The sequence below is a fragment of the Perna viridis genome, chromosome 13, assembly GCF_037379345.1.
Source record: "Perna viridis isolate PV_CMFRI_1.1 ecotype Kerala chromosome 13, ASM3737934v1, whole genome shotgun sequence".
Taxonomy (NCBI): Eukaryota; Metazoa; Mollusca; class Bivalvia; order Mytilida; family Mytilidae; genus Perna; species Perna viridis.
In genome coordinates this window covers 22968184-22994843 of record NC_142457.1, presented here as the reverse complement: position 1 = coordinate 22994843, position 26660 = coordinate 22968184, and the positions used below count along the sequence as shown (strand labels likewise).

The 26660-nt window shown below is 32.4% G+C and overlaps 1 protein-coding gene across 10 annotated transcripts in view; it reads left to right on the top strand.

Moving 5' to 3' along the window:
- LOC148600029 (dynein axonemal heavy chain 7-like) overlaps window positions 1-22838 on the top strand; it is a 65113-nt gene extending 42275 nt beyond the window's left edge. For 4 of the 10 annotated variants that reach the window (XM_088557401.1, XM_088557397.1, XM_088557398.1 and 1 more), the window contains 18 exons: window positions 363-516; window positions 1428-1619; window positions 2984-3117; window positions 3352-3484; window positions 4280-4558; window positions 5085-5330; window positions 5800-6231; window positions 6747-6947; window positions 7322-7336; window positions 9417-9578; window positions 10130-10315; window positions 10726-10863; window positions 14931-14939; window positions 17045-17275; window positions 17984-18136; window positions 18453-18630; window positions 19590-19693; window positions 20510-22838. In XM_088557401.1, coding sequence (XP_088413527.1) covers window positions 363-516; window positions 1428-1619; window positions 2984-3117; window positions 3352-3484; window positions 4280-4558; window positions 5085-5330; window positions 5800-6231; window positions 6747-6947; window positions 7322-7336; window positions 9417-9578; window positions 10130-10315; window positions 10726-10863; window positions 14931-14939; window positions 17045-17275; window positions 17984-18136; window positions 18453-18630; window positions 19590-19693; window positions 20510-20716 — 3154 coding nt within the window. In that variant the 3' untranslated portion in view covers window positions 20717-22838. The remainder of the gene's footprint in view (window positions 1-362; window positions 517-1427; window positions 1620-2983; window positions 3118-3351; window positions 3485-4279; window positions 4559-5084; window positions 5331-5799; window positions 6232-6746; window positions 6948-7321; window positions 7337-9416; window positions 9579-10129; window positions 10316-10725; window positions 10864-14930; window positions 14940-17044; window positions 17276-17983; window positions 18137-18452; window positions 18631-19589; window positions 19694-20509) is intronic. The other 6 variants (XM_088557404.1, XM_088557403.1, XM_088557399.1 and 3 more) reach the window with 3 other exon arrangements.
- The last annotated feature ends 3822 nt before the right edge of the window (window positions 22839-26660 follow it).

The following is a 26660-nucleotide window of genomic DNA, read 5'->3' as shown; positions in this document are numbered from 1 at the left end:
TTTGGAAATTGCCATTGTTTGTGGGAACAACCAAGACAAGGAAGTGAATTGGTTTTTACAAGCTCAAATGAGAATAGAAAAGGCATGGGAGTAAATACATGATGAAAGCTCTTGACTCACTCTTACTAAAAATAGTTAATGAGGCGTTAATTAATGTCAAAATCAACATGATTTTAATAATTGCACCACTTTCAATTTGAACCATATAACAGAATTCAGGGATGATTTTCTTTCGTTTTTAGGGGATTTCTGCTATTTCAAATACATGTTTTACTGTTACGATTCTTTTTATACTGTTCATTTACTTCCATTTTTGCCAATTTCTGCTTTGTTTTTGACCTCATAAGAATCTTTTTTCTTAGGAATGCAAGACGTTGGCCATTGATGATTGATCCCCAGGGTCAGGCTAATAAATGGATCAAGAATATGGAAAAAGCCAACAATCTACACATAGTTAAACTGTCAGATTCCGACTTTGTCAGAACTCTAGAGAACTGTATCCAGTTCGGTACACCTGTAAGTAAGCTTACAAATATTTTTATTATATCAAAGAAATCTATTTTAATAGTGTAATGACTTTTACTAATTTTTGTGGTTAAAAATATCATTGAAAAATAATCTCATCTCATGTTAATATAAAACTGCAGAAAGTATTACTGGTCATTAAGTTTTTTACTTCCTTGTTCAGTGGCTTTAATTTCTTTGAGGTAGATAGTAGAATATTGAAATTTGCTCTACATGAATAGATCTTGTTTTATTTGTTAATGTATTGTATATATATTTTAATAATTGAAAACTTGTTTTAAAGAATTTAAGCACCTTGAAATGTATGTTCTTATGTACTTAAGTAGCACTCCAGCTAAGAATCATGCAAAATGTCATTCATGGGTAAAAAGCCTACATATTTTTATTTTTGATATTTTGTTTGAATTGCCATAGTGAACAGAAATTAACATTCAGTTTTTCATATAACCCGTGCTCTTAGGAGATAAAAAATGTATAGAATGCACTGTAGATTTCAAAATTAAGGGAGATAACTCTGTAACTGATGCTGAAATACAATAGAATCTACTGGATTTTTATTGCTGATTATCTTCTAAGAGCAGGCAGATTTGAATGAATAATTACACATTTCATAGTATAGACCCATAAAACAACTTAATTACAAAAATAAAAATATGTAGCCTTTTTTAGGGTCTATCACATTTTTTCAGATTTTACATGATTCTTACAAAGACTGCTACTTAAAAACAGGTTATACCTCATGAATATAGTGAAAACTTAAAACAATATGAAAACTACTGTCTGTGTTAAGAGAATGGTAAATGTTCTGGAAATGAAAATGATTTAGAAGTATGATTAAAGATAGAGTACCTGTAGTGTTAAGAAGGGTCAGCAGTGTAGTTCTTATTTTACTTGAATTTCAGGTATTGATGGAGAACATTGGAGAAGAGATGGACCCCATGTTAGAACCTCTCCTTCTGAAACAGACATTTAAACAGGGTGGCAGCTTGTGTATACGTCTTGGTGATAGTACCATTGAATATTCACAAGACTTTAAATTCTACATGACATCCAAACTTAGGAATCCTCACTATCTACCAGAAACATCTGTCAAGGTATAGAATTTTATGCTATGGTTTTTTTTTCACCCTCGCTTGGAAAGCAGGAGGTTTATAGTGTTCATGGTGTCTGTATGTTCATTTGTCCATTCGAACGTCCCTTGTTCTAATCTGCAACTCCTCTGAAACTGCAGAATTGAATTTGATGAAACTTTTACAGATTCTTTATTACATGATGTCCTTGTGCACTTTTTATTTTGTTTTTCCATCTTTATGACATTCGAGGTTTCTTGATGCAGAATATGGACATCGTCATTTGTCACCCAACGAATGGACCATTTTCTAATCTATAACTCCTCTAAAACCACTAAATGGAATTTGATGAAACTTTCACATATTATATGTTACATGAAGCCATTTTGCACCTTCTATTTTGTTTTCCCATCTAGATGGTGTCAGTCCATCAGTTTGTCTGTTTCATTCATTTGTGTTCCTCTTTACTTTTGTGAACACAAAATCTCAAATTTTGAAAAGTACAGGTTTGTAAGAGGAATCAAGGGAACCAAGGTTATAGCGGTAATCAAAAGAATGTAATCCAGGGACAAATACCCGACATGGAAAACAGACATACACAACAAAGAACATACAGTAACTAAAATCAAACATACAAAGTAACAAAAGCAAATGAGCAACTCGGACTCCACTAAAAACTGGGAGCATGGACCAGGTGCACCGGTAGGGTAATTGTCCTCTGCTTTTCTAGAAACACCCGCCGAGTTGCTCATAAAAAGTCAAGTCTTGGGTAGACAAACGAGGAAAGGAAAACTATGACCCGTTGAATAAATCAGTTTTCATGGTGCAGTTGGATACACCATAACGATCCACGAGTTCATGATGACGACCATAGAACTTCTGTAGTGATGCATTGATGCATTGACACTGTTCTATTTTGATGTTTTATAGTTGTTCATTAACAAGATTGAAAAAATGACTTTTTTTTTTATAATAGGAAAAGTTAAGAATTTGATAACAAGTTATGCAAAAGGCAAAAGCCATATACATAATAGAATGTACATATTGCTCAATAATTACAATGTTTTTTAATGTTAAACTTGCAATAATTTTAACTCCCATTATGGTATTTAGAACATTATTGATGAAGGATATTATTAGAGTCTTACTATTAATTTTGTTTGTTTTTTTTTGTTTTTTTTTTGTTTTTCATTTGTTTATTTTATTTTATTTTATTTTTTTTTATTTTTTTATTTTTTTTTTTTGGGGGTGGGGGAGGTGGGGTGTGGCAGAAATAACAGAAAAATGCAATAATACAATAATTATTACATATGATCAATTCTGGATTGACAGAGTTTGCAACCTTCTTTTTTCTGAATGTTGGTAATAATTCCAAATTAATATTTTAGGTAACATTGCTGAACTTCATGATTACTCCAGAGGGTCTCCAAGATCAGTTACTAGGTATTGTGGTAGCCAGAGAACGTCCTGAACTTGAGGAGGAAAAGAACGCTCTCATCCTACAGAGTGCTGATAATAAGAGGTTAGTATCCTGTAAAGATGTGCCCAGATAGTTAGAATATTGCCAGGTTGTTACTTGCTATATTTTGCTCCAAAGGTGGGGGGTTCAGATGATTTTGACATAAAATTCCCATGTTTTTTTTCTTGAACTGAACAAACATATTGTGGTTAGATGGCCAAATGAACTTGCCCAAAATGTTCTTTTTGCCACTGTTAAAAGAAACTTTATTTTCAAAATAATTTCATTTGTTTTCAGGCAATTAAAAGAGATTGAAGACAAAATTCTTGAAGTATTGTCATCATCAGAGGGGAACATTCTTGAAGATGAAACAGCCATTAAAGTTTTATCATCATCCAAAGTGCTGTCAAATGAAATCTCAGAAAAACAGGTAAAGAAGAAGAATTATATTACTGAACTTCATAAACTTCCAAAATAATTCCATGTGACAGTGTAAATTCTCATGGCCTTGAATGTACAGGAAAGAAGTTTTTAGAGTGAAAGATTTTCCAAGGTAAAAAGTGAAAAATAGAAAATTTAGGCAAATTGTAATTACTTTCTTGGTTCTGAGACCCTGCCTTTTATTTTATTAGGGTGCCCCATTGCCTATTTTTATTGGCAAATTTATTGTTTTTCAGTTGTTCTTACTGCCTGAAATTTCCAATCTCAGGCTACTGTCATGATACTAAAAAATATTGGCAATATCCATTGACAATATTGCATCAAATCAACTGTGACGTCACTGTTGACCAGAAGAACTGGAGTTTTGAATGTTTCAATGGATTATCTTGCCTTATTTAGCTAACTGTGACATTTTCTGTCTCCACTTCGAAACTGACTGTTCTCTGTTTTTTATTGCCATATCCAGAAAAGAAACAAACATAAAAGGCCCTTCTTTCAAATTTTTTTCTGTCTGTATTCAGTGACGAAAGAAACTGCATCACTTTTTTTGTGGGCGATAGAAAGGTAGACAGAAATTCCCTCCTCTTGCGTACTCATGAAAAGTGGCCCAAGAACCCCAAAAACTATTTTGAATGGCCTAATAGGTATCTGTAGATGAAGTTTACAATGAAATTATGAGTTGCTGGGGAGAAAACGTAACTTTACAATTTGAAAACTTATTTCACTTGAAAAATTCAATCATTTGTTGCTTTTTGTAAAATAAAACAAACTTTTTGTCTTTTAGGCTATTGCTGAAGAGACCGAGATCAAGATTGACCAAGCCCGTATGGGTTACACACCAATCGCAGTCCACTCAACGATTCTGTTCTTCTCTATTGCTGATCTGGCCAATATCGAGCCTATGTATCAGTACTCTTTGACTTGGTTTATAAATTTGTTCGTTATGTCAATTGACAATGCCGAAAAATCAGACAATTTAGAAGTGAGGCTGAAACACCTTTATGACCACTTCACATATTCCCTCTACTGTAACATCTGTAGATCCCTGTTTGAAAAGGACAAGGTAAGAATTGAGATACATATTTTAGCCTGTTTTGGTGACAAAAAACTATCAATTGTTATACCGTATACGTGTACTTTTGGAGGGGAGTGGAGGGTGTTAATTGATGATGAAAGTATCAATTGTTATAATGAATGTACACATGCTAATTTAGTTACATTAAAATCCACTTATAACTTACTAAAGTGGGAAGATGATGAACTTGATGGGTTCTGATTACATGTAATTGATAATTATTGTTAATTGTTTTTGTGTTTTTATGATTAGCATGCAGCAGATAAAAAAAAAATGAGTGATATCTGGTTGGCTCACAGTCAGAATGATATGCCCAAGTGAGGTAACATGCCTTCCTGTGTGCTGTTGCACTAGCACATTAAGACTGTGAGTCAGCTGTCATTCTAGTCCACAACATGATTTTGTGGAATGATCAAATGAAATGAGTTCAACAAATGGAATGTATGAAATTTCTGCTAATGAATGTTGATTATTCAATCAATCAATCAATCAATCAGTGTTTCCTCTCCTACAGCTTCTGTTCTCCTTCATCCTCTGTGTCAACATCCTCAAACATAACAAAGAGGTCAATGAGGAGGAGTGGAGGTTCTTACTCACTGGAGGTATTGGTCTGGATAATCCTCATCCAAATCCAGCCACATGGCTGCCATCAAAATCCTGGGATGAAATCTGTCGTCTTGATGATCTAACAGTATACAAAGGATTGAGACAGAAATTTTTAACACAGAAAAATGAATGGAAAGACCTTTATGATGATCCAGTAAGTAATTTTAAAGAATATTTTTGTTTGTTTTGTTTTTTTTGTAAGGGATTATTTTCATTGAGTTTGTCCTTTGAATGATATGCATGAAAATGATTGCATAGTGTAAGAAATCCACTAACAGGTATTGTATAATGGATAATGTACAAAGGTGTGGGATGCTAATTTCAGCATATGTTATCAGTCTGTCTGAAACTATTAAAATAAGTTCCATGAAACATTTTTTTTAAGTACTTAGAGCTACTAAGCAAAGGCTGAAATTATAAACACTAACATTTTTTCAACCCTTTTGACTCAATATCACCAAATTTTACATCTGCAATAAAACCTCCCATGTAGTAATATGGTAATTGGTGGCAACTTTGTAACATTATTCAATGTGATTAATAAATGGGAGTCGAACCTTATGTATACCATGCCTTCTGTATGTATGTATGCTTTCAAGAACTGTTTCATTGCTGTTTTACAGGAACCCCAGTCCGGCAAATATGCTGGAGAATGGAACGACAAACTGACAATGTTCCAAAAGATGTTAGTTCTCCGTTGTCTCCGTCCTGATAAAGTCACTCCTGCCGTTGTAGATTTTGTAAAAGAGAAGCTTGGCAAGAAATTTGTAGAGCCACCTCCATTTGATCTTCCAAAAGCTTTTGGTGACAGTCAGTGTACAGCTCCATTGCTGTTTGTGCTCTCTCCTGGTTCTGACCCTATGTCTGCTCTACTCCGTTTCGCAGATGATCAGGGATTCGGTGGCGCTAAGTTTGACTCCCTCTCCCTTGGACAAGGTCAAGGTCCAATTGCTATGAAGATGATTGAGAAAGGTGTTAAAGATGGAACTTGGGTCATGTTACAGAATTGTCATTTGGCTCCTTCTTGGATGCCTGCTCTTGAGAAGCTCTGTGAGGTTAGTAAAATGGATTTGATTCATAAAAAATAACTTCATTCTGTAAATTGGGATATTTTGGCAGTTTTTTGTCAAAATGTGCATATTCAGTTTTGGAGTGTTCAATTTTGGTACATTCAGAATGATAATTGTTTTATTTTTGTGCTATGTTCACAGTGGAATCAAACTATCTTTTATTGTCTTAAAAAGAATAAAAAAACTAGCAGTGACATATTCATTAGGTAAGACAAATGGTCAATTTAACTGTTATGCAGACAGTATACCATTTTTATAAGAACTATTGTGAATCAAAAATTGAATTCAATTCTTTTTACTACCATAAGACTGATAATTCCTTGCTTCAAAACTTATTGAAATAAATTTTAGTTAATTGTTTAAAACAATAAACCTGTATGTGGATGTTTGACAATTTTTTTTTTTTTTTTGGGGGGGGGGGGTATAATTTCTGTCTTAGTTGCTTGGGTAATTTTATTTTGTGATATGTAGAATTAAATTTCCATTATGAAATTTTTCAGGAATTCAACCCAGAACAGACTCATCCAGACTTCCGACTTTGGTTGACCAGTTATCCAGCCAACTTTTTCCCAGTCTCCATCTTACAGAATGGAGTCAAGATGACTAATGAGGCTCCCAAAGGGTTAAGATTCAATCTGCTTAAGTCATACATGACTGATCCGATTTCTGACATGGAAATGTTTAATTCTGTGAAACAGCCTGTAAGTATTTTTTGCAATTTATTATGAAATTTAAATAACCTCATGTGAACTATTTTTGCTTCTGTATCCAAAGCAGAAGTAACCATTCTACACCCATTGACCTGATTTTCATCTACTAAAAGTGGAATTTTACTTTTTCAATTCCGGATTTCATCATTATTCTTATTTTTCGGTTAATTTACTTTCGATTTTACCTACTTCTGCTATGTCTTTTTCAAATCCAGATTTTATCATTATTCTTATTTTTCGGTTAATTTACTCCCAATTTTTACCTATTTCCATTTTGTTTGTTGACCTTGAAAATGTCATTGTTTTTTTGTGTATTGTGTTTGTAGTAGAACATTGTATGATATGTTTTGCTGTTGTCTGATCAGGGTACTGGCGATCAGGTAAACTATATACAAGCATGCTGTATATAAAGCTAGCTTTTGGAATCGGTGATCAAATCACTGCAGATTAGAATTTATATACACTGTAGTGTTATATATACATGATTATTATTATTGTATGTATGAAGGTTGTATTGAAGACATTTTTTATATTAAATAGTAATTTACTGGGAGAAAAATAGAAAACATACCTGTTAACCCTTAAAACTATTTATTTTGGAGATTCTCCCCCAATGTCTCATTTTTACGTAAATGCCAATTTTTTTTTATTAAAAAATTCAATAATTTACGTTTTGTTCATAGGAAATAAAGTAATTTTAACCCAAAACTTCCCACAAATCTTACATATTATGTTGGAGATTCTAAATTTGTCATTGATTTGTGGGAGGGTTACCAGGTATGAGTAAATAATTTTTTTGCTTGGTTCATTTAAGGTGAGCTATTCAGCCCAAACAAGGCTAGCAGTACTATTGATGCATTGTTTTAGATTTGTAGGTTTCATAGATGGGATTTTTTTTATATCAGTTCCCTTCGCTGATTTCTGATAGAGTTCATGCTAATTATTTACAATTATGCTAATTTTTCATACCCTGCCACACAAAATGGCAAGATATTTTGTGACACCCTTTGAAAAGTTAGTTGTCCATCCCTTGATGGTTTCCAGATGATTATTTTAGAATGAATCAATTATTTGCACAATTCTTTGCACAGTTGTTAAGTATCATAAAATACAGGTTTAATTGAATTTTCAGCAAAATCCAAAATGAAGTTTTCAAATTAGGCCATTCTGAATATTTTGCCATCCCCTCTTTTTTCTCACTACATGGCGGGATATCATTTAATGTTCCATTAATGCCCTATTGTTTGTCCCTTGTATTTAACTCAAGTTTAAATGCATTGAGAGAGATTTTTTCTCTCGAACTTAGTTGTGTTTTTAATCATATCATTATTTTATTTCTGTCCAGCAGCTACATATAAATTTTCAATATGTTTATTTTACATCGAACTGACAAGCAAAATTTCGCAAGCCTTTTCATAAATGTCATGTTCTCCAAGCCTTGAAAGGTCTCTTATGCATGTGTTGCGTTAAACTATACAGAAGAAATATTAGAGTATACTTATACAATGTCTACGTGCACCAATATTTAAATGCATGTTGAAAGCAGTAGAGTATATAAGAGTTCTCTTTCTATAGCACATACAACAGTGATGTTCATAGGATAGATACAGTTAGATTTCCCTTGAAAAACAATCACCTGATGCCTTAGGTGTTTACTAGACAAATGAGAAAAATTTGAACTTTCTGTCATGGAATGTAAGAAAGTTCAAATCTCCTTGTCAGATTTCTAGGTCAGATTTTCTTTCCAATGAACATCATCATTGTATGCACTGTAATACTGCACAACTGTTTTCCTCTATCGATATGATAGTTATTGCATGCCATTTAAAAAATCTCTACCTGTATTCTTTTGTACTGCCTGTAAAATCTGTCACTCTTACATTTTCTTGAATTTTCATTTCAGAAGTAATTCAAGATGTGTTGGTTTAAATACATGTTTGCCTGAAATTTGCTCCTCAGTGGCTCTTCTGAGCACATGAAAATCTTATCCACCCTCTTATCTTGGCATCATTGTTCAGTGTCTTCCCCATCATTCCTGCTATTTCCAAACAGTATTTTTAATAGTGTGGTAAAAAAAAAGTTTTCAAGGGTTCGAATAATTTTGCTTGCTACAGTTGGAGAGTGGCTCTTCTTGGACTGATTCTTGTTTTAAAAGTACAGAAGCTGTTTAGTTGTACTGAAGGTTTTAGGGTTTTAAGGCTAAGTTGGGATGTAACTTCTCATCCTTTCTTAGCTTTGGCAGATATTTAAGTATATGTAGGTAAAAATATAATGAACCAATTATGGAGGAACTTTAGAAGATATCTGATTTATCTATGGGTCAGTTCAGAAAGATTTTACTGTATCTTTCTGAAATTGCCCCCAGTGATCAGGTGGAAATGACCAATTCTGTTTTAAAAAGTCATAAAATTCTCATCGTAATAAAAAAAATCCGAACTCATTTACTCTTTTTCTTTACAGCATGCCTGGAAGAAGATGCTCTTTGGTTTGTGTTTCTTCCATGCCATCGTACAGGAGAGAAGGAAGTTCGGAGCTCTTGGTTGGAACATCCCATACGAGTTCAATGAGACTGATTTGCGTATCTCTGTCAGACAGTTAGCCATGTTCATGAATGAATACACTGTAAGTTATTTACATTTTTGGTTAATGTATAGTATGACAATGTTATGGCAATTTGAAATAGAGTGGTATCCTGATGCCTACCTGGATTTGTATTGTAAGAGGTACCACTCAATTTTGAATTGCCATAAGTATCATTTCTTTTCAACTTTCAATAATTTCTTACAAAATTTTGAGTTTTTTTGTGAGGTTTTTCAATCCAGATCTATTGGTCACATGTTTCAACAAACTAAATATTTTATCAAAAGCTGTTATGTTGCCATAGACTTTAATGGTTGAAATATTTTGGCCAAAATTTCCTGCAAGGAAGAATGTACCAGTAGTCAAATCAAGTATTTTCCCCCAAATTGGAAGATTACACATTTTGGCTCCATTTTGCACTAAGATTTCCTTAATTGGCTGGAAAAAATGCCAAGAAAGGTTTAGGGGCAAAATAAGCACTCATTTTCTAACATACTTTGTAAAATCCATATTGATTTATTTTCAGGGCCATATTTGATATACACCAATCATTTTCTTTTTTAATCCCATTCTGTGTGTTATGAATATTTTAGGAAGTACAATATGATGCCTTGAGATACCTGACTGGAGAATGTAATTATGGTGGTCGTGTCACAGATGACTGGGATCGTCGTACCCTACACAGCATCCTCGACAAGTATTACTGTGAGAAGATTATCCATGACGAAAATTACTACTTTGATGATTCTAAACACTACCGTGCTCCAAAAGACGGCGAGGTATGGATATTTAGGCGTAGCATATATTTTTAAGAAAAGGGGGAGGTGTGAAAAAAATATTCAAAAATCCTTTCATAAAACGAAAATGGAAATGGGAAATGATGAAAAAGTCGAAGAGACAACAATCACACCATAAATGGGATGGAAAATGTCAGGGTACTTGGTGTTACTGAATTCACACAGTTGTAACTGTAACCTTATATTATACATATTCATGGTGAAATAAATATAGGAGAAATGCTTACATCTGGCAACTTCTTTATTTGAAATCACTACATTTGAATTTTCTTACATTAGTTATTTGAATGGGTAGACGAAACTTCCCCTTTTTCATAACATCTGTCAGAATGCTGTTTTCAAATGAGTAGTGTCAAATACTAATTATATAGTTTTAATTCAATTTCCTTTAGTATGAATCTTATTTGGAGTACATCAAGAGTTTGCCACTGGTACCAAAGCCTGGAATCTTCGGTATGCACGACAATGCTGATATCACCAAGGATCAGGGAGAAACCAAATTATTGTTTGACAACATTCTCCTTACACAGGTCAGTAGATTTATGCAGATTAGACTGACTTTTTTATATAGGTTAAATAGAGGAGTTTTGGGGTTTCTTGTACAGCTTAAGGGTTAGTGTTTGTAAGAATCAGGCAAAATGAGAAAAATCAGAAACTTGCATGTCAAAACCCCACCGATCTGACAATGTAATATCACTCAAGGATACTTTTTCTATTTGATAAGACCATTATTTGATCTCTGCATCATTTGATTTGCTCAGAAATTTTTTCGAAGAATTATGGTTTTTGACAGAGTTATCTGCCCTTGAAATGTTCATTTTCAGTGCATTTCAATAAAATTGTAAATCAATAGTCCAGCATGATATGGAAAATCTTGTCTGTTTTCCTTGATTCTGATGTTGCAAATAGTCAAATTAAACTATCAAAATAATGGGGTTTTTCATACCATGTTTCACCTGCTGCCTGATTCTTACTGGTACTGACACTAAATATTTTAAATGAAACAGCATTTTTGTAAAATTGTTGAAATTAAAAAAAAAAAGCTATTATGATGTTCAGTTTCATTTAACGTGTATCAGGATAAGTATGATAAATTACACCAATAAAAATATTGTAAAAGGTCAACAAGGTCAAGGTTATTACTGGTTTCATCATAAAAAAAAGATTTCACACGGTACTTGGACCACATTAGTCAATTCGGTTGTTTTAGTGAAGACTTGAATGTATATTTCAAGCATTAGACTTTGTGGGCAATTGGGTATGTAAGTCTCATCACATGACTCCATGATTTCATGAGAATGGGTCCATGTCTACCATTCAAATGTTTGGAGATTTGTCATAAACATATCATTGGGTTCAATATTGAAAGCAAAATATCTTTTTGTGTAAAATACTGGTAAAAAATGACAGATATTGAGGTTTACAGGATAAAAATGTTAAGAAAAGCATGAAATAGAAGATTTGCATTGTGATGCAGTGTATTAATTTCCGGAAGTTAACAATAAAATACAGATCGGTCTTTGGATTTCAATATGTTCAACATTGGATATTCTGGAAGGGAAACTAAAACTAGAATGAGACTTACAAAACCTATAAATTCTGATGTAAGCATTTATATTGTAAGGTTAATGGTAGCATTTTCTTTTTGTTTTTTTTTTTTTGTTCGTTTTTTTTTTGTTGGGGGGGGGGGAAGGGGAGGGTAATGGAAATTATTTGCATTTTGTCTGCTTTGATGTAATATATATTGTTATATAGATGTGATCCCAGATATTTTATTATCCACTGCCTGTTTTTTTTTTGTCCCATAGAGGTGTTCATATTCATTTATACCCAAATTATTTTACTTTATTTTACTATGATTTATATTTTGAAATAGAAAATTGTAAAGGGAAAAACTTCACAAGAGTTATTTCTTTTTGAAGTTTCTGCTTTGCAATTTTCTTAAAAGTCTGAGAAGCACATATGACATCTTTGTCACAAAATCATTCTGTCATAATGTTGAACTTATTATTCAATCAAAGTATTAAAAGTGAGAAAAAAAAAATCACAGAATTACACCGTCATTTGTGCTCAATACAATAGTATTATTTTTTGTTTTATTGTGAGTACTATATGATTTGTGTATAAGTTTTCAAATAATAATATTTTTGTTTCCATTTTTTCTTAATTTGCTTTGTGCTTGTGAACATTGGCGTGAATGAATGTTCTAACAGAAACGGGTAAGATTATAGAAAAGCATCTGTATATATACAGGCTTAATTTCTATATATATATATACCTAGCTTAGATAGTGTTGCAACTTAGGTTGAGTTACCTCCCTTTATAAGTTATTATCTCCCCTTTTATTGAAATACAGGTACTTGACCTTGTTATAGAGGAATTTTAATCAATGATCTAGTTTGTTCGCTGATTAATAACAGGATTTTCTGCATAATGCAAAGTCAATTTAAAGATCAACTGTATTATCAAGGGAAGTAACTCTAACTTAAGGAGTGACCAATAGGCTTGTATTACTAATATGTATAACTTAGGAGACTTCTGTTTCAGGTCAAGGGGTTCTTGTGCACACTTGAACTCATTTTTTTCTTATTACTTTGTAGATTATTGGTGACGGTTCATATTTTCTTTTGCAAAAAATACTCCATTATGTTTTTTTGATAATTATATCAAACTGTCTTTGGAAGGATGGTAAATCTCTCTATAAGATAACAAAGTAAAACATTTCTTATTTTTTTTTGTTTTGTTTTTTTTTTTTTGCATTTTGTTTAAATTTGAATAGAATTTAATGACAGGTGAATGTCATGAAAAAGGTGTACTCTGCTGTTCGGGAAAAATGTGTTTGTTACCTGTCATTGGTTAATTCTGCTAGTTATGACCTGGTGGTTATAAAAACATGACAAAACTCACCATATAGTTGATTAAAAAATTTTGCTAGTGTAATGTTGTCTAGTCAAACTTCATACATATAATCTTGTTTATATTTTTCATCTTTACCGTAGAAGTCACTTTTTAAGCTTGGGGTTTTAGTTAAGGTATCTAAGTGTCATATATATTGTACCAGCCACTCAAGCATGACTAAAAACTGTAATTTGCTGACCTCTTAGTTTTGATGTGGTTTACCACAAACCTTGCCATATCAGATAATGGAATGTATATATGGTAGATACACTGAGTTTTTTTTTCAAAAGTTTGGTTGGTTGTGAATATGTAATATAGCAGTTGTAAACTTGATGTAGTGCAGACATATATATTCTGTAAGCACAAAGTTTGTGTTGAAGATCTTTGAGTACACCAACACAGTTTACTCACACAGTGACACTATGTTTTATTTTGTGTCCAAATTTTTTATCTATACTGTAGTTGTCACCATTACTACATTTGTGAGAGGAATGTAGTGGTCATAATATTCATTCTTTTGTTCGTCTGTTTGTCGTACACAACTTTTTTCTGTTATAATTTTCTCTACTACAGCTACTTGATATAGGTATGCTTAGTCATCGTTTTCTCTATAATTACTTATCACAGCTACTTGATATAGGTATGCTTAGTCATCGGAATCAATTTCAGTCAGGTTGATGCAGCATCTACTTCCTATTTGACAATTTTTAATATTTTGACCTATCGTCACTGGATTTGGGAGCAGGGATATCCAGCTTTAGTGGGCTTTGCTCAAGGTTTTACCAGTTTATTAGTACATGTGTTTTCTCCTGTCTTTAACATATCAGGAATCAGTCACCTGAATAATATCTGGTTTGTTTTGAGGATTTTAGTTTTCCTGTAACCAAAGGGGGTCCTTATGGAAGTTTACCCTCTTTTGAACTCTTGAATTCGTGTTTTCTGATGTCAACAATCCATTTGACCTTACAAGATTAAGCTATGTACTCAGAGTATTTGTTTGCTGTCAATACCCTTTTCCTTCATGTGCATTTATGTACTGGTACATGGATGTATTTTAAGGTAAGAACTTGGACATTTTTGCTGTGTGAACTGAAATTTACAGTTGTGTTCAAATGCATATGATCCCACTTTTGCAGTGGATACAGATTTTTTTTAATTTGTATTGTTTAAAAATCAATTGGGGTCAAAGGTTGAGATTGAGTAGCAGTGCTAAAAATATAGAAATTATTTGCAAAACCATTTAATATGATTACTGGTTGTTTTTTTATCAGTAAGTTATGATACATGTATATGAATTTTTATGTAAAGATGTTAGAGCAAGAAAATTCAGATATTTAGTCATATCTTGTACATGTATGATAGTTGGTATTTCAGTCTCAATTGACTCAGTTCTCCATACTATGATTTTTTTTATTTTTTTATTTTTTTATTTTAAGTAGCACATTTCTTAACATATATACCTAGTTGTGAGCTACTTGTTATTTTACAATAAACTGCTTCATTTTGCTACAACATGACCAAGACTTTGCATGTGTCTTGCATTCACTTGTAGTCATTAGCTTCAAATTCTGTATAATTTGAGATTTCTATATTGCATGTTATTTATAATCAACATTTCACTTGCATGCTGATGTACCATATATAACTCATTCAACAACTATTCATATCGTTTTTATTAATTTTTTTTCTCATTTTTCAGCCTCAAGGGGTAACTTATTATTTGTTTTCATATTTCTTCTTTTCTTTTTTTTTTCAATGTTCAGGTCAAGGATGTGATTCTTTAGTAGTAACCATGTACACAGGCAAATCACACATTTTTTACCTTAATTGAGTAAATTAACTGTGTTGTGACTGAATTCACATGAATGCATAATTTCATATTAAACTCCTGTGAACTTAGAGACTTGGTTCATGTGAGTTTCATGTAAACTATTCTAGGCTTGGTTCGTGTGAACTTTATGTGAACTATTTTTACCCTTGTATATTTTTACTGATAGTGTTTTTTCATGTTCATTTTACAACAAAAAAGTTATCAGTGATTTGTTAAATGATCTTACTTAATTCATGATATTTTACACTATTAAATATTTGCGAATTTTTAATAAAAACATTACATCATACTGACCGTAATATGCTGATATTTATCGTCAGAATTGAATGCCTTGACAACAATTTTTGTCAGTAACACGTCAACCCCCCCCCCCCCAATGGACTGATCATGATAATGGTAATACTTGATATGTTTTTCTGTATAAACCAGTAGTCATAAATATAAATATATAATACTTTTAAGATTATTATTTGCTTACTTTCTAAGAAATGTTTTTTTTTTCCTGAATACATGGACTGCCTCACTTTCAATGTAAAAAATATGACATCATAATTGTTTTTCACTTTTCTTCCACACAAATGATCCACAGTAAACTACATTTGAAAAAGTATAATATAGCAAATAGTTAGTGAATCTTTAGGTCAAATTGCAAATCACTGTATATTGACAAATTGGTCACCCTAAAAAATCAATGGACTTAAGCTTCGGTCTATATAATTGTTTTGGGGCAACCAAATGGTCAATATATTGCCATATGACTCTCAGCTTCATGAACTATTTGCTAATGTAATCATTTTGCCAGTTGTCATGTGTAGAAATCACATCCATTTCATTCTGAAGTTTGTTTCAACTATTATTTGTTTAATTTGATTGTTCAAATTTTTGTTTTGGTTTCAATTCCCAGCGAGTTGTAGCTGGATTCTTTGTTCGTTATGGTAGGGTTTTGTTGTTTATAATGAAAGCTTGCTGAACTGTCATTATAAGGTTAATTGCAAAAAGAAAAAAAGAGTACTTTCTTCAGAAATATCTTTTATTGGTATTAAAGCACTAAAACTGAAAATTACAGTAATCTCCCCTTTGGTAATAGTTATTAGATAATGAGTTAAATTTTTAGAATTATAATTTGGTAAAGACTGAAATGAGTTAAATTTTTAGAATTATAATTTGATAAAAACTGAAATGAGTTAAATTTTTAGAATTATAATTTGATAAAAACTGAAATGAGATAAATTTTTAGACAACCACAGCACTTTCTTCAGAAATTAAGTTGTTTACTTTTGCAGTATTTGAAAACATTTCATATATTTATTATGAATAGAGAAAGTGAATTCAGGAACATAATTTAATTTTACTACAGCAAATTTGATGTACACAGCAATAAGTGCCACACATGGAAATCATACGAAGTACAGCATGATTATCACATGTGGCATATTTTGCTGTGTAACCTCTTTATTTTATAAAGTTGCTTTCTAAGATAAAGTTGTTTTTTTCATGGGGAGATTTTCACTTTCCTCTGATTAGGATAAATGACAATCCTAGAACACTGGCTTCAACTTGGCTGTACATGTATTAGAAAGCATGATGATAACTGGGTAGCCAAGGGTGAGAGACCATGTATATAATACAGCGAAATCTGTCTGAAACAAACCCTGGATATACTAGACACATGTGTAAAGCAGATGTTTTCAAAAGTCCTTACATATGTTTCAGTACTTTTTAACATGTGTAGACTAAACACCTGCTTTAACCAAATAAAGTCTTCTGTCCATAAAAGTTTAGGTTCAGACAAGTGTCACTTAAGTATCTACTTTGAGCTTTTTGGGATGGAAATTTTTATTAATACTTAAAATTTCTTTCCATGATTGAAATTATAAGGTTTGTTTACTGGTAATATTAGTTCAGGTCTTATCGTTTTAGATATATTGCAAATTAAATATTATAGCATTCATTGAATGAACATGATTTTTTTATCTCTCCAGGCTAGAGCTTCATCAGGTGGAGGCAAATCTACAGATGAAGTTGTTGATGAAGTGGCTGCTGATATCCTTAGTAAACTTCCATCTTTATTTGACACTGATGCTGCTTTGAGGAAATATCCTACCTCCTACAAACAGAGCATGAACACTGTATTGGTGCAGGAAATGGTCAGATTCAACAGACTTTTGTCCACTGTCAGATCCAGTCTCTCTAACATCAGAAAAGCCATGAAAGTATGTGGGGTCAAGAAGTTGGGCTAATCATGCCTTGTCCTTTTACTAAAATGTATTTCTTACAATAAATATAACATGTAGTTGATCTTTGTATTCTCCATCCTGTCCAAGAATTAGATTTTGTCTTTCAGCTTGCAAAGATGATTATTAAAGGGAGTCTTTCTAACATCACAATCCATGGAAGTGATTGAAGGCATAGTTGGAATTTATTTTACCTCATCCCTTTCCTTTTCTAATTTTAGCTCATTTCATTATTGGATTGAAACACTCATCCAGGGGATTTCACAAGTTGGAAAACCCATTTTGTTTGAAAAGTTTTTGTTAGTTTGTTCAAAATTTCCAAAAAAATTACATTCTGAAACTTCAGCATCCAGCTCCTATTTAAAGTTTTCAAATTCTATTTTTTGTTTTATGGGTAACCGTTTGTACAAGTTTTGTATTTAAGGAGGTAGACTTAGGTTAAGGGACATAACTCTTACAAATCATTAGTATGTTTGTGTAAAGTATTTAACATCAATCTCATGTACGCATTATAGTAACTCGGATTGATTTCATTCTGTATCAAATAAACACTTGATAGGCTTTGGAGAAATTGAATATGATACAAACATATCACTGATTTCATGAGTTATATCCCTTATTCTAGTTCTACCTCTTTAACATTGACGTATTATACTTTGTATTAAATTTTTTACAACATTTTTTTAGGGTTTAGTAGTCATGTCAGCTGATTTAGAAGAGGTTGTGCTTAGTATACTGAAGGGTAAAATCCCTGGAATGTGGATGAAGAAATCTTACCCATCTCTCAAACCTCTCGGCAGTTATGTCAACGATTTTATGGCTAGACTGAAATTCTTACAGGTCAGTCTTTTAGTTGTGAAATAAGTTTGTAAGCTGGATATTCTTTTACAAAAAGTGTTACGAAAAAAACTTAGCAGAATACAGAAATATTGAAAATTTTCCTCTAAAAATGTGAAGCTATCATATTGTATTCATTTTGTATAGACCTTTTCTGTCTGTCAGTCTGTTAGTCTTTTATGTATCTGATAAAGCAAACATTAGATTTTCACATATTTTATTAGTAGTGTTTTTTCCTATCCAGTAGGAAGAGTTAGGGGCATTTTTAGTGGTTAAAACATACTTTGATTAATTACTTGTAATTTTATTTTTTTTATAGGATTGGTATGATGGTGGACCACCACCGGTATTCTGGATTTCAGGATTCTACTTCACACAGGCCTTCTTGACTGGTGCCCAACAGAATTTTGCCAGGAAGTACACTATTCCTATAGATCTGTTAGGATTTGATTATGATGTCATCGGAGACAAGGAATATGATACACCTCCTGAAGATGGTTGGTCTTTTTTTTCATTTCTTCTTTAGTGCGATTTTGATTCCTCTTGACTTTGTTTAATGGTTGTATATTTTTCTTTCCATCCAATTGTTAACTGGATTTTTCCGCAGGAAATAATCAATTTCTATATTATTTAGTGATGTACAACTGGCATATGCCCGCCAAACTGCTCAAGGTATAGCTTTAATGGCCTTTGTCAGATCTTTTCAAAATCAGATATATTGTTTCTTGAAACACAAGGAAAGCCTGTAACAATTTTCATAGCTTTGGCAGTTATTTTAGTTTTGGTCCTTTTTATAGCAAAAAGATAGGAACTGTGTGCATTTTCACTTTCATAAATTGAAATGTTCTTGACAGAACCCTGTGTTAAATCTAGCTTGTTGTCTATTTAACAGATGTATAACTGTATCACAGCAAAATAAGGTACATGTGTACTGTAAAAGCAAGATTAGGGAATGCTATAGGACGCCTTGGGGGTTCTTTGAGAGTTGAAAATTAATTAATTGCATGATTATGGCACAATATTTTTAGTTATTATGACATTAATCTATTTCTATACTAGAAATTATCTACATTTGTAGGGCTTTATTCCTTGAAAGAATGTTTCTTGTTTTGAGGAATTTATAAGAAATAATGTGGTTTGCATCACTTACGAACCCTGAAGTGTAAACTGGCCAAAACCAGATTATTTCAGATAACTAACATTCCTTATTTATTTAATTTCAAATTATGACTCCAGTCCAAATATTGTAATTGATTGGTAACCGAAACGTTATTTTGTTTTGGGTTATTTGAATATGGGAGTACAAGCCAATCAACCTTAATGACATCATAGTACCAAACCAAGTTATACAAAATAATCTGGTTTGCTCAAAGAGGACCAACCAATCAGAAAGCTTGTTACAAATAGTATTATATCATGATTACAATTAATCAGCTGTATTTCTGTATATTTTTAGGTGTATATGTACAGGGTCTATTTGTTGATGGTGCCCGCTGGGATAGAGAAAAGAATGTATTTGCTGAATCTATACCTAAAGTACTGTTTGACTCTATGCCTGTGGTGAGTTATCGCCCTTTTTTTAGATCCTTGTGTAGTGAGTTATGTCCTTTTTATCCAACTATATTTAGATCCTGGGTGGTCTCAGGATAGCGTGCTCACCTCCAGTGTGGGAGATTATGGGTTTGAATCCCAGTCAAGTCACATCAAAGACTTTAAAAATTGGTAGTCACTGCTTCCCCACCAAATACACACAGTATTTAGGGGTTAGAGTGATGACTGCCTGGCTTGGGGTCAGACAGTAATGCTCGGGGTCACATGCCTGTCTGTGGGCTGTTGCTTCTGTGAGTTAGCACAATAGAGATCCAGTTTAGTGTGTCAGACTAGTACAAAGTGGGGTCTGTCTGATTGGTCAATCATTCTCATCCTGAAATGCATGAAATATATGCCACAGGATGTTAAACCATAATAATCAATCAATCAATCATTTAGGATTAAGTGTGTGGTTACCAAATTTTTATACACTTGTCTTACGGCAAATGTATTATGGTATACTCCCATCCATGCATTGCACAGTAACTCAAAAAGGGTTTTGACAGATACTTTTCATGTTTCATTCTTTTCCAATTGGTTTTGAGTTATCAGACTTTTCAATGAAAAAAAGGGGAAAGGAGATATCATGTCCTTTATAACATCTGTTTATTAGATCAAAGTAAAAGATCTTTGGAAATTCACATCAGATAAGTGAAAATGAGTAGTGATCCTAATTAAGTTGACAGGGAAAAATTATTGTAAACTTGAAATTTTGTAGGCGAGCATAATCACTAACCTTTAATATTTAATTTCAAAAAGAATTCTAGTGTTTATTTTTTTTTTCAGATCCACATGAAACCATGCAAGAAAACAGATATTCCAGATAAACCAATCTACAACATTCCCGTATATAAGACAAGCGAGCGTCGTGGTACTCTATCTACTACTGGACATTCTACAAACTTTGTTATTGGCATGGCATTGCCCTCAGACAAGCCTCAAGACCACTGGGTCCAAAGAGGTGTGGCCTTGCTCTGTCAATTAAATGACTAGAGACAAGGTGCCTCTGTCCCCATAACATGGACTTTATACAATTTCAGATTGTTGCTACACATTGCTAGTTAATTGGTGTAGTATCTCACTAATTTCAGAAACGTAAATAAACACTGCTAGTTTATTAATGGTGTGTTTTTGAACACTAATATCTGGAAAACATACTGTTGCAACACTATGCTGGCTGATGGTTTGTGTTGTTTAGCACTCATTTTAAAAACATATGGTAAAGACACTGTGCCAGTTGATGGTGTTGTATTGTGAAGCACTCATTTTGAAACTGGTGTTCTGGCTTTCTGTTGAAAATCTCTTGCATCATTCCATTCAGCTAGTCTAGAAAATATGAAATGTGGTGTTTTGCTAATCATTTGTTATAGTGTGTTTTTTATATGTATTAAAGGAGGATCATTAATACCCTAATCATATCCTCTACTTTCAGAAGTAATCATAACAGTTCAATCTTAATCTTTACTGATCAGTGTGGTTTTTTTTTGTGTTGCTTGTATATATCTGCAGTGATATTTCATCTTTTTATAAAGTGAATTCAATTTTTTTTTCAAATTTAGCTGTTTGATTTTCATTTCTTGCTGCTAAAAATCTTTTAAATGCTGATACACAAATCAAAAAGCTTTTTATGGTTTTCTAATGTGTCAAAGAATGTTAAAAAATGTAGTGCTATTTTTGGAAAAACAATTTCAAACGCTGGACCAACTTATGAAGCTAATGACATTTTTTATACACAAAATTTGCTTAAGGACGTATAACTATGTTGTAGGTGTGTTTGCTATAACTTACGTGTTATGTGCTAGTGTGTGCTATATGTTTGTTAATGGGAAAGGAATATGCTTAAGAAGTTGTGTGCTAATCAGTTAACATTCTACTACATGTGTAAACTTCCTTTGCATGTTCTAGCGCAACCTCTAATGTGCAACTTGTGCTCACTACACTTAATTGGAGAGGGATTAGATTTGGTGTCGGAAAGCATGTCAAGTTTTTCTAATACGCTACAAGCACAAACTTAGTGTGTGATTATGCTATTAACACAGATGAAATTGGAAATTTTGACTAAGTCATTGTTATGGGGTCCTCAGTTGTATGTTGAGTCTCAGTCTGAACAACCAATCAGATTTTGTTATTCATATTTGTTGACCAATAGAAACATTGCATTTGAAATTTTATTGTATATACATGTGTTTCTTTTTTGTTATCTTTTTGGTTGTGAATATTGAAGAATTAGATATTTATGATAGCATAATTATTTTTCCCCAAAATTCAGAGTTATGTGGTAAAATAACCTCAAGAGTTAAATATTAGTCATAAAAGTAGTAAAGGTGGCATAAGAGAGAACTGTGTTTAAAATAGTGATTTGATAATTAATATCTGTCCAGAGATAGAAAATGCCGTCCAAGTATTTTTTGCAGTTTTATTTTGTTTCACTTTGTGATAGAATTTTTATATATATATACATGTAAATAGTCCATATATATATTCACTAAGCACAAACTCATGTGCTTGAGCATCTGTGATACTAATTTGTGTGTTTACGTAATTCATTTAAATTTTGATTATTTTTCGTATATTATTTGTTTTTTGTTGACCTAATTGTTTTAATGTGATTTTTTTTCTATTCATTTTCACGATCTGAGAAGGACTAAACAGAGTTGTTTATTTTATATTTTACACACCAAATATACACAAAGACTAATGATTTATTATCTTCCTTTTCAAACAAATGCCCAGGCATAGAAAAAAGTAATTTGTCTGTATTTGTAATTTTTTTTTTAATTTTCAAGCTCTTAATTGTAATTAACATTCCATACTTCATTAAAAATGTTACGAGTTAGTTAGGGTTGATGCATATTATCAATACACTTCTATGGTGGTAAAAATCCTAACTCAAAACTTTATTATGAAGGCGGTTTGGACAAATTACTAAGTTTTCTTGTACATGGCGAATTTTACTGCTGAACCCTAGTATTACTACATATAGAAAATACTTATAATGATCTGCTGATGTGATGTATGGTGCAGAGAGAGATATAGCATTCCATTCCTTATATATTTTTTATTCTGTCGGTATCTGTTAGTTTTGTATAAAACCATCAATAAATCTGGAAGTGTTTCTAATTTTTTATTGTATTCCAGCTCTGAAGGAGGGTTACACTGTCTTACCCTTGGCCATCTGTGTATTTATATATGTCACTCTTTTTTCATGACTGTTTCCATGCAATTTCTCATCAGAGTCACTTGATATTTTGACACAAACTTTATATAGATGTGCTGTATTGCTGGAGTTGATTTTTAGACTCCTTTTGGTTCACCAACAAGGTTTACATGTTAGATGTGCCATACTGTGGGAGTTGATTTTTAGACTCCTTTTGGTTAACCAACAAGGTTTACATGTTAGATGTGCCATATTGTTGGAGTTAATTTTTCGACTGCTTTTGGTTCACCAATGAGGTTTACATTTTGACAATAATACACTATAAAGTTGGGGTAAGTTGGTATCACTAGTGGGAATTAACTAAAATACATTTTTCAACAAAAACTCTCAAATCTTGACTAGTTACACATTCAAGTGGTGTATAGACATTTGCTGAGCTTATACCAAGCCAGCATAATTTGTTTCGATCTACCTTAATTTGGCTATATGTACAATATTAAGAGGAAAATGAAGCTTTTTACTTTGCAAAAAGTATTATCTGAATTGTCCATTCAAGATAATTAAGTACCAGTCTGTGTAAAAATCAGGCAATGGGTGGCACATGATATTTCTCAATTTGGTCTTTTTTGCCTCAGATATATTCAATAAACCTAGAAAACAACTGAAAAGCTATTTAAATTTATCCTGAAGCATCTGTGACATAGATATTTATTGACTGCTTATATAAGGAAGAATTGCAGGAAAATTTTCCCACCATTTTTCCATAGTGCATTTCAACTAAATTTGACCTATCAATATCTTAAAAATGTAAATTTAACACTTTGATGGTTATTTCTGGAGGTTATCGGGTATAAATACTTGGTTAATGCAATAAAATCTCTGTTTTTTCCCTGCATGTGCCACACAGTATACACATTTTGCCTGATTATTAGACCGAGAAGTACTCAAATGATATGATTTTCAACTGAATATGGCAATTGGAATAATCTGATAATCCTTATGTTATACATGTAATGTAAGATGGACTTTCATGTTTCTTTATTTCTTCAAACATTTAGATATTAAAAGTTCAAATTCTCCCAACCTTTGAGTGGATCCATACAAAGCTAAACAACTTGGTTTTCATGATGTAACAATGGAATTCAGACCAATTATGTGTACAAGAACAAAAAAGTCCAGAAAACAACATTTCTTCTCACCTTTGAGTCAAGGTTATTCATATTTTTAGCCCAATGAGATTTCCTTATCTCATTTTTTGTGACATCATGAGCAAACTTTTGTTTTGTTGTTAATGTCTTGTAAATGTTAAGTAATTTCACCTTACCCTAGGGTGTCTTAGATATCTCTCTCTAGCACTCTTGGTGGTAAATTCTGAATTTCTCACATAAGTCAGGAGGTTTGAGAAGAAGAAAAAAGAGAAACTGTCAATTGTTTACACATACACTGTATATCATAAAACATGTGATGTTTCCCACATTGTTTGGTCAGTTGAAAAAAAATGCTTTCTATGTGAAAAAGAATGCAACATACACACTGTGAAAGTACTTTAATTTGTTTGTACCAATTTTCATGGATTAGGTAAGAAATACAAGTTCGTGGATTCTTGATTTCATGGTTTTGAGGTTTTCAGTATGTATATCAATGGAAATCTCCTTTTTGTTAGGAACCAAATTTCATGGTTTGGCCTACCTATGAAAACCACGAAAGCTGGTACCCCACAAATAATATTTCTTTCCCAGTATACAGAATTTGCATTCAAGAAGTTGATTTAAAACATGAGTATTACAAATAGTCACATAGTCACATAGTCACCTACTTGGTACTGCCTCAGGTCTCACTAACCACTTCTAATGTTTCCATTACTTTACATGTTAAAAAAGTAATTTTCAAAGTCTCACTGTGAATTCCCAGGACAAATGACATCTTAAAGTTCCATACCGTTGCGGAGCTTGGAAAATAAGGCTTCCAAAATCATTATGCTAATGGTACGATGATAATAGAAATTCTTCACAAAATTTACTTGAATAAATAATACTGAAAATCCACATTTTTACCTGTTCTGCTAACTGACAGCATGGAGGCAAATTACTCACACATGTAAACAATATTCATACACTTTTGTAGTTAATTACATATATGATTTTAAAGTACACATTCTCAGCTTCATTTTGACTACTTTTAATCATAATACACACAAATAATGCACTTACAATGCATATGTCTAGGTTAAGTGTGTTTTTTGTACTACATAGGGGGGTGGCCATTTGACCCGGAAGTGGTTAGTGAGACCTCAGAGGTATCAGGGTAGTGATCTCCCCTTGAATGAGAGAGGTCATGGGTTGATGGATGACTGGTTGGCTCTGAGTCAGAATAATGCATTAAGTTGAGCGACATGCCTACTTATGGGCTGTTGCTTCTGTGCATCTAGCACACTAAAGATCTGGCTTAGCTTGTCAAACTAGTACAAAGCAGAGCCTGTGAGATTGTTTAATTGTTCTCATCCTGAGATGCATGAAATATTTGCCATAGGATGTCAAAACATATTCAATCAATCAATCAATCATTTACTTGGTGCAAAATGTAAACAAAAGAACTACGAGTCAATTATAAAATTTTAAGGGCCATTACTAACCCAAAAAAAATTTGAATGGGAAACTATTGTACAAAAAGTTAGTGGCACATCCAGGGGGTGGAAGGAGTTGACTCCTCCCTTATATATTGGAAAATGTCATGAAAATGTGTAAAATTGACAAAAATAGCAAATAATGTCCTAGCACACCCCTTCTTTTCTGAGGAACACAGCTGGTACCCCTCCTTTTCAAAGTGTTTAGATCAGCCTCTGAACTGTTTCTCATGTAGACATAGCTATACAGTTAACATAGGTCAATATGTTGCCCAATGGATGTCTTTCAAAATGCAGATTGTACCAGTTTTATTAAAAGGTGGAAATGAAGCTAAAACCTCTGGTTAAATTCATATTTTTTCTAATAATAAAACAAGTAATTTTTATAAATGTGTCAGTGCCTATTTCTGTATAACAAACATCCTAGTTTCAACCATTACTTACATTTGATCAATGCATTGGCAAATGAACTTAATCTTAAGGTAGATCATTTCTAATATATCTAGTAGATAGATTTTCCTATACTTTCTCAAAGATGACCATGAATGAACATACTTCAGAATTTTAATGTAAAAGACATTGGTTACCAAACTTGATTTTGAGATAATTGAGTCTGACATGGATTCTGTGGGGAATTTTAACTATTTCACATACAATATAATACTGGTTGATAAAATTCCTTATAAATTAATATGAAGAACAATTAACTGGCATTCTTTCATATTTCAAAGAGAAATACATTCATTTACAAAAAACTATTTCCATGGAATTTTTTCCTACTAATTATCTCCCCTTTAGAAGGATTTTCTGTCAATTATCTCCCTTTGAATTTTTTAAATAATATTTTGAACATATTATCTTTACATCATTCAAAGACTAGTAGTTGATTGAAAATATACATGTCCTTAACATTTTGCAAGATTACACAAAAGAATGCTCCACGTAATACATACAATCTACCTTAAAGAGACAACCGATACATCTGCTTCAAACATATACCTCAACCTATTCATAGATGACACAGGGCAGTTGCAGCTGGATTAGCAGAATATGCTTACCCTTCCAGAGCACCTGATGTCACTCCCTTTTTTTTTTGTTTTTTTGTGGGAGTTTATATTGCATGTGCTTTAGATTCTTGTGTGCTGTCTTGTTTTCTT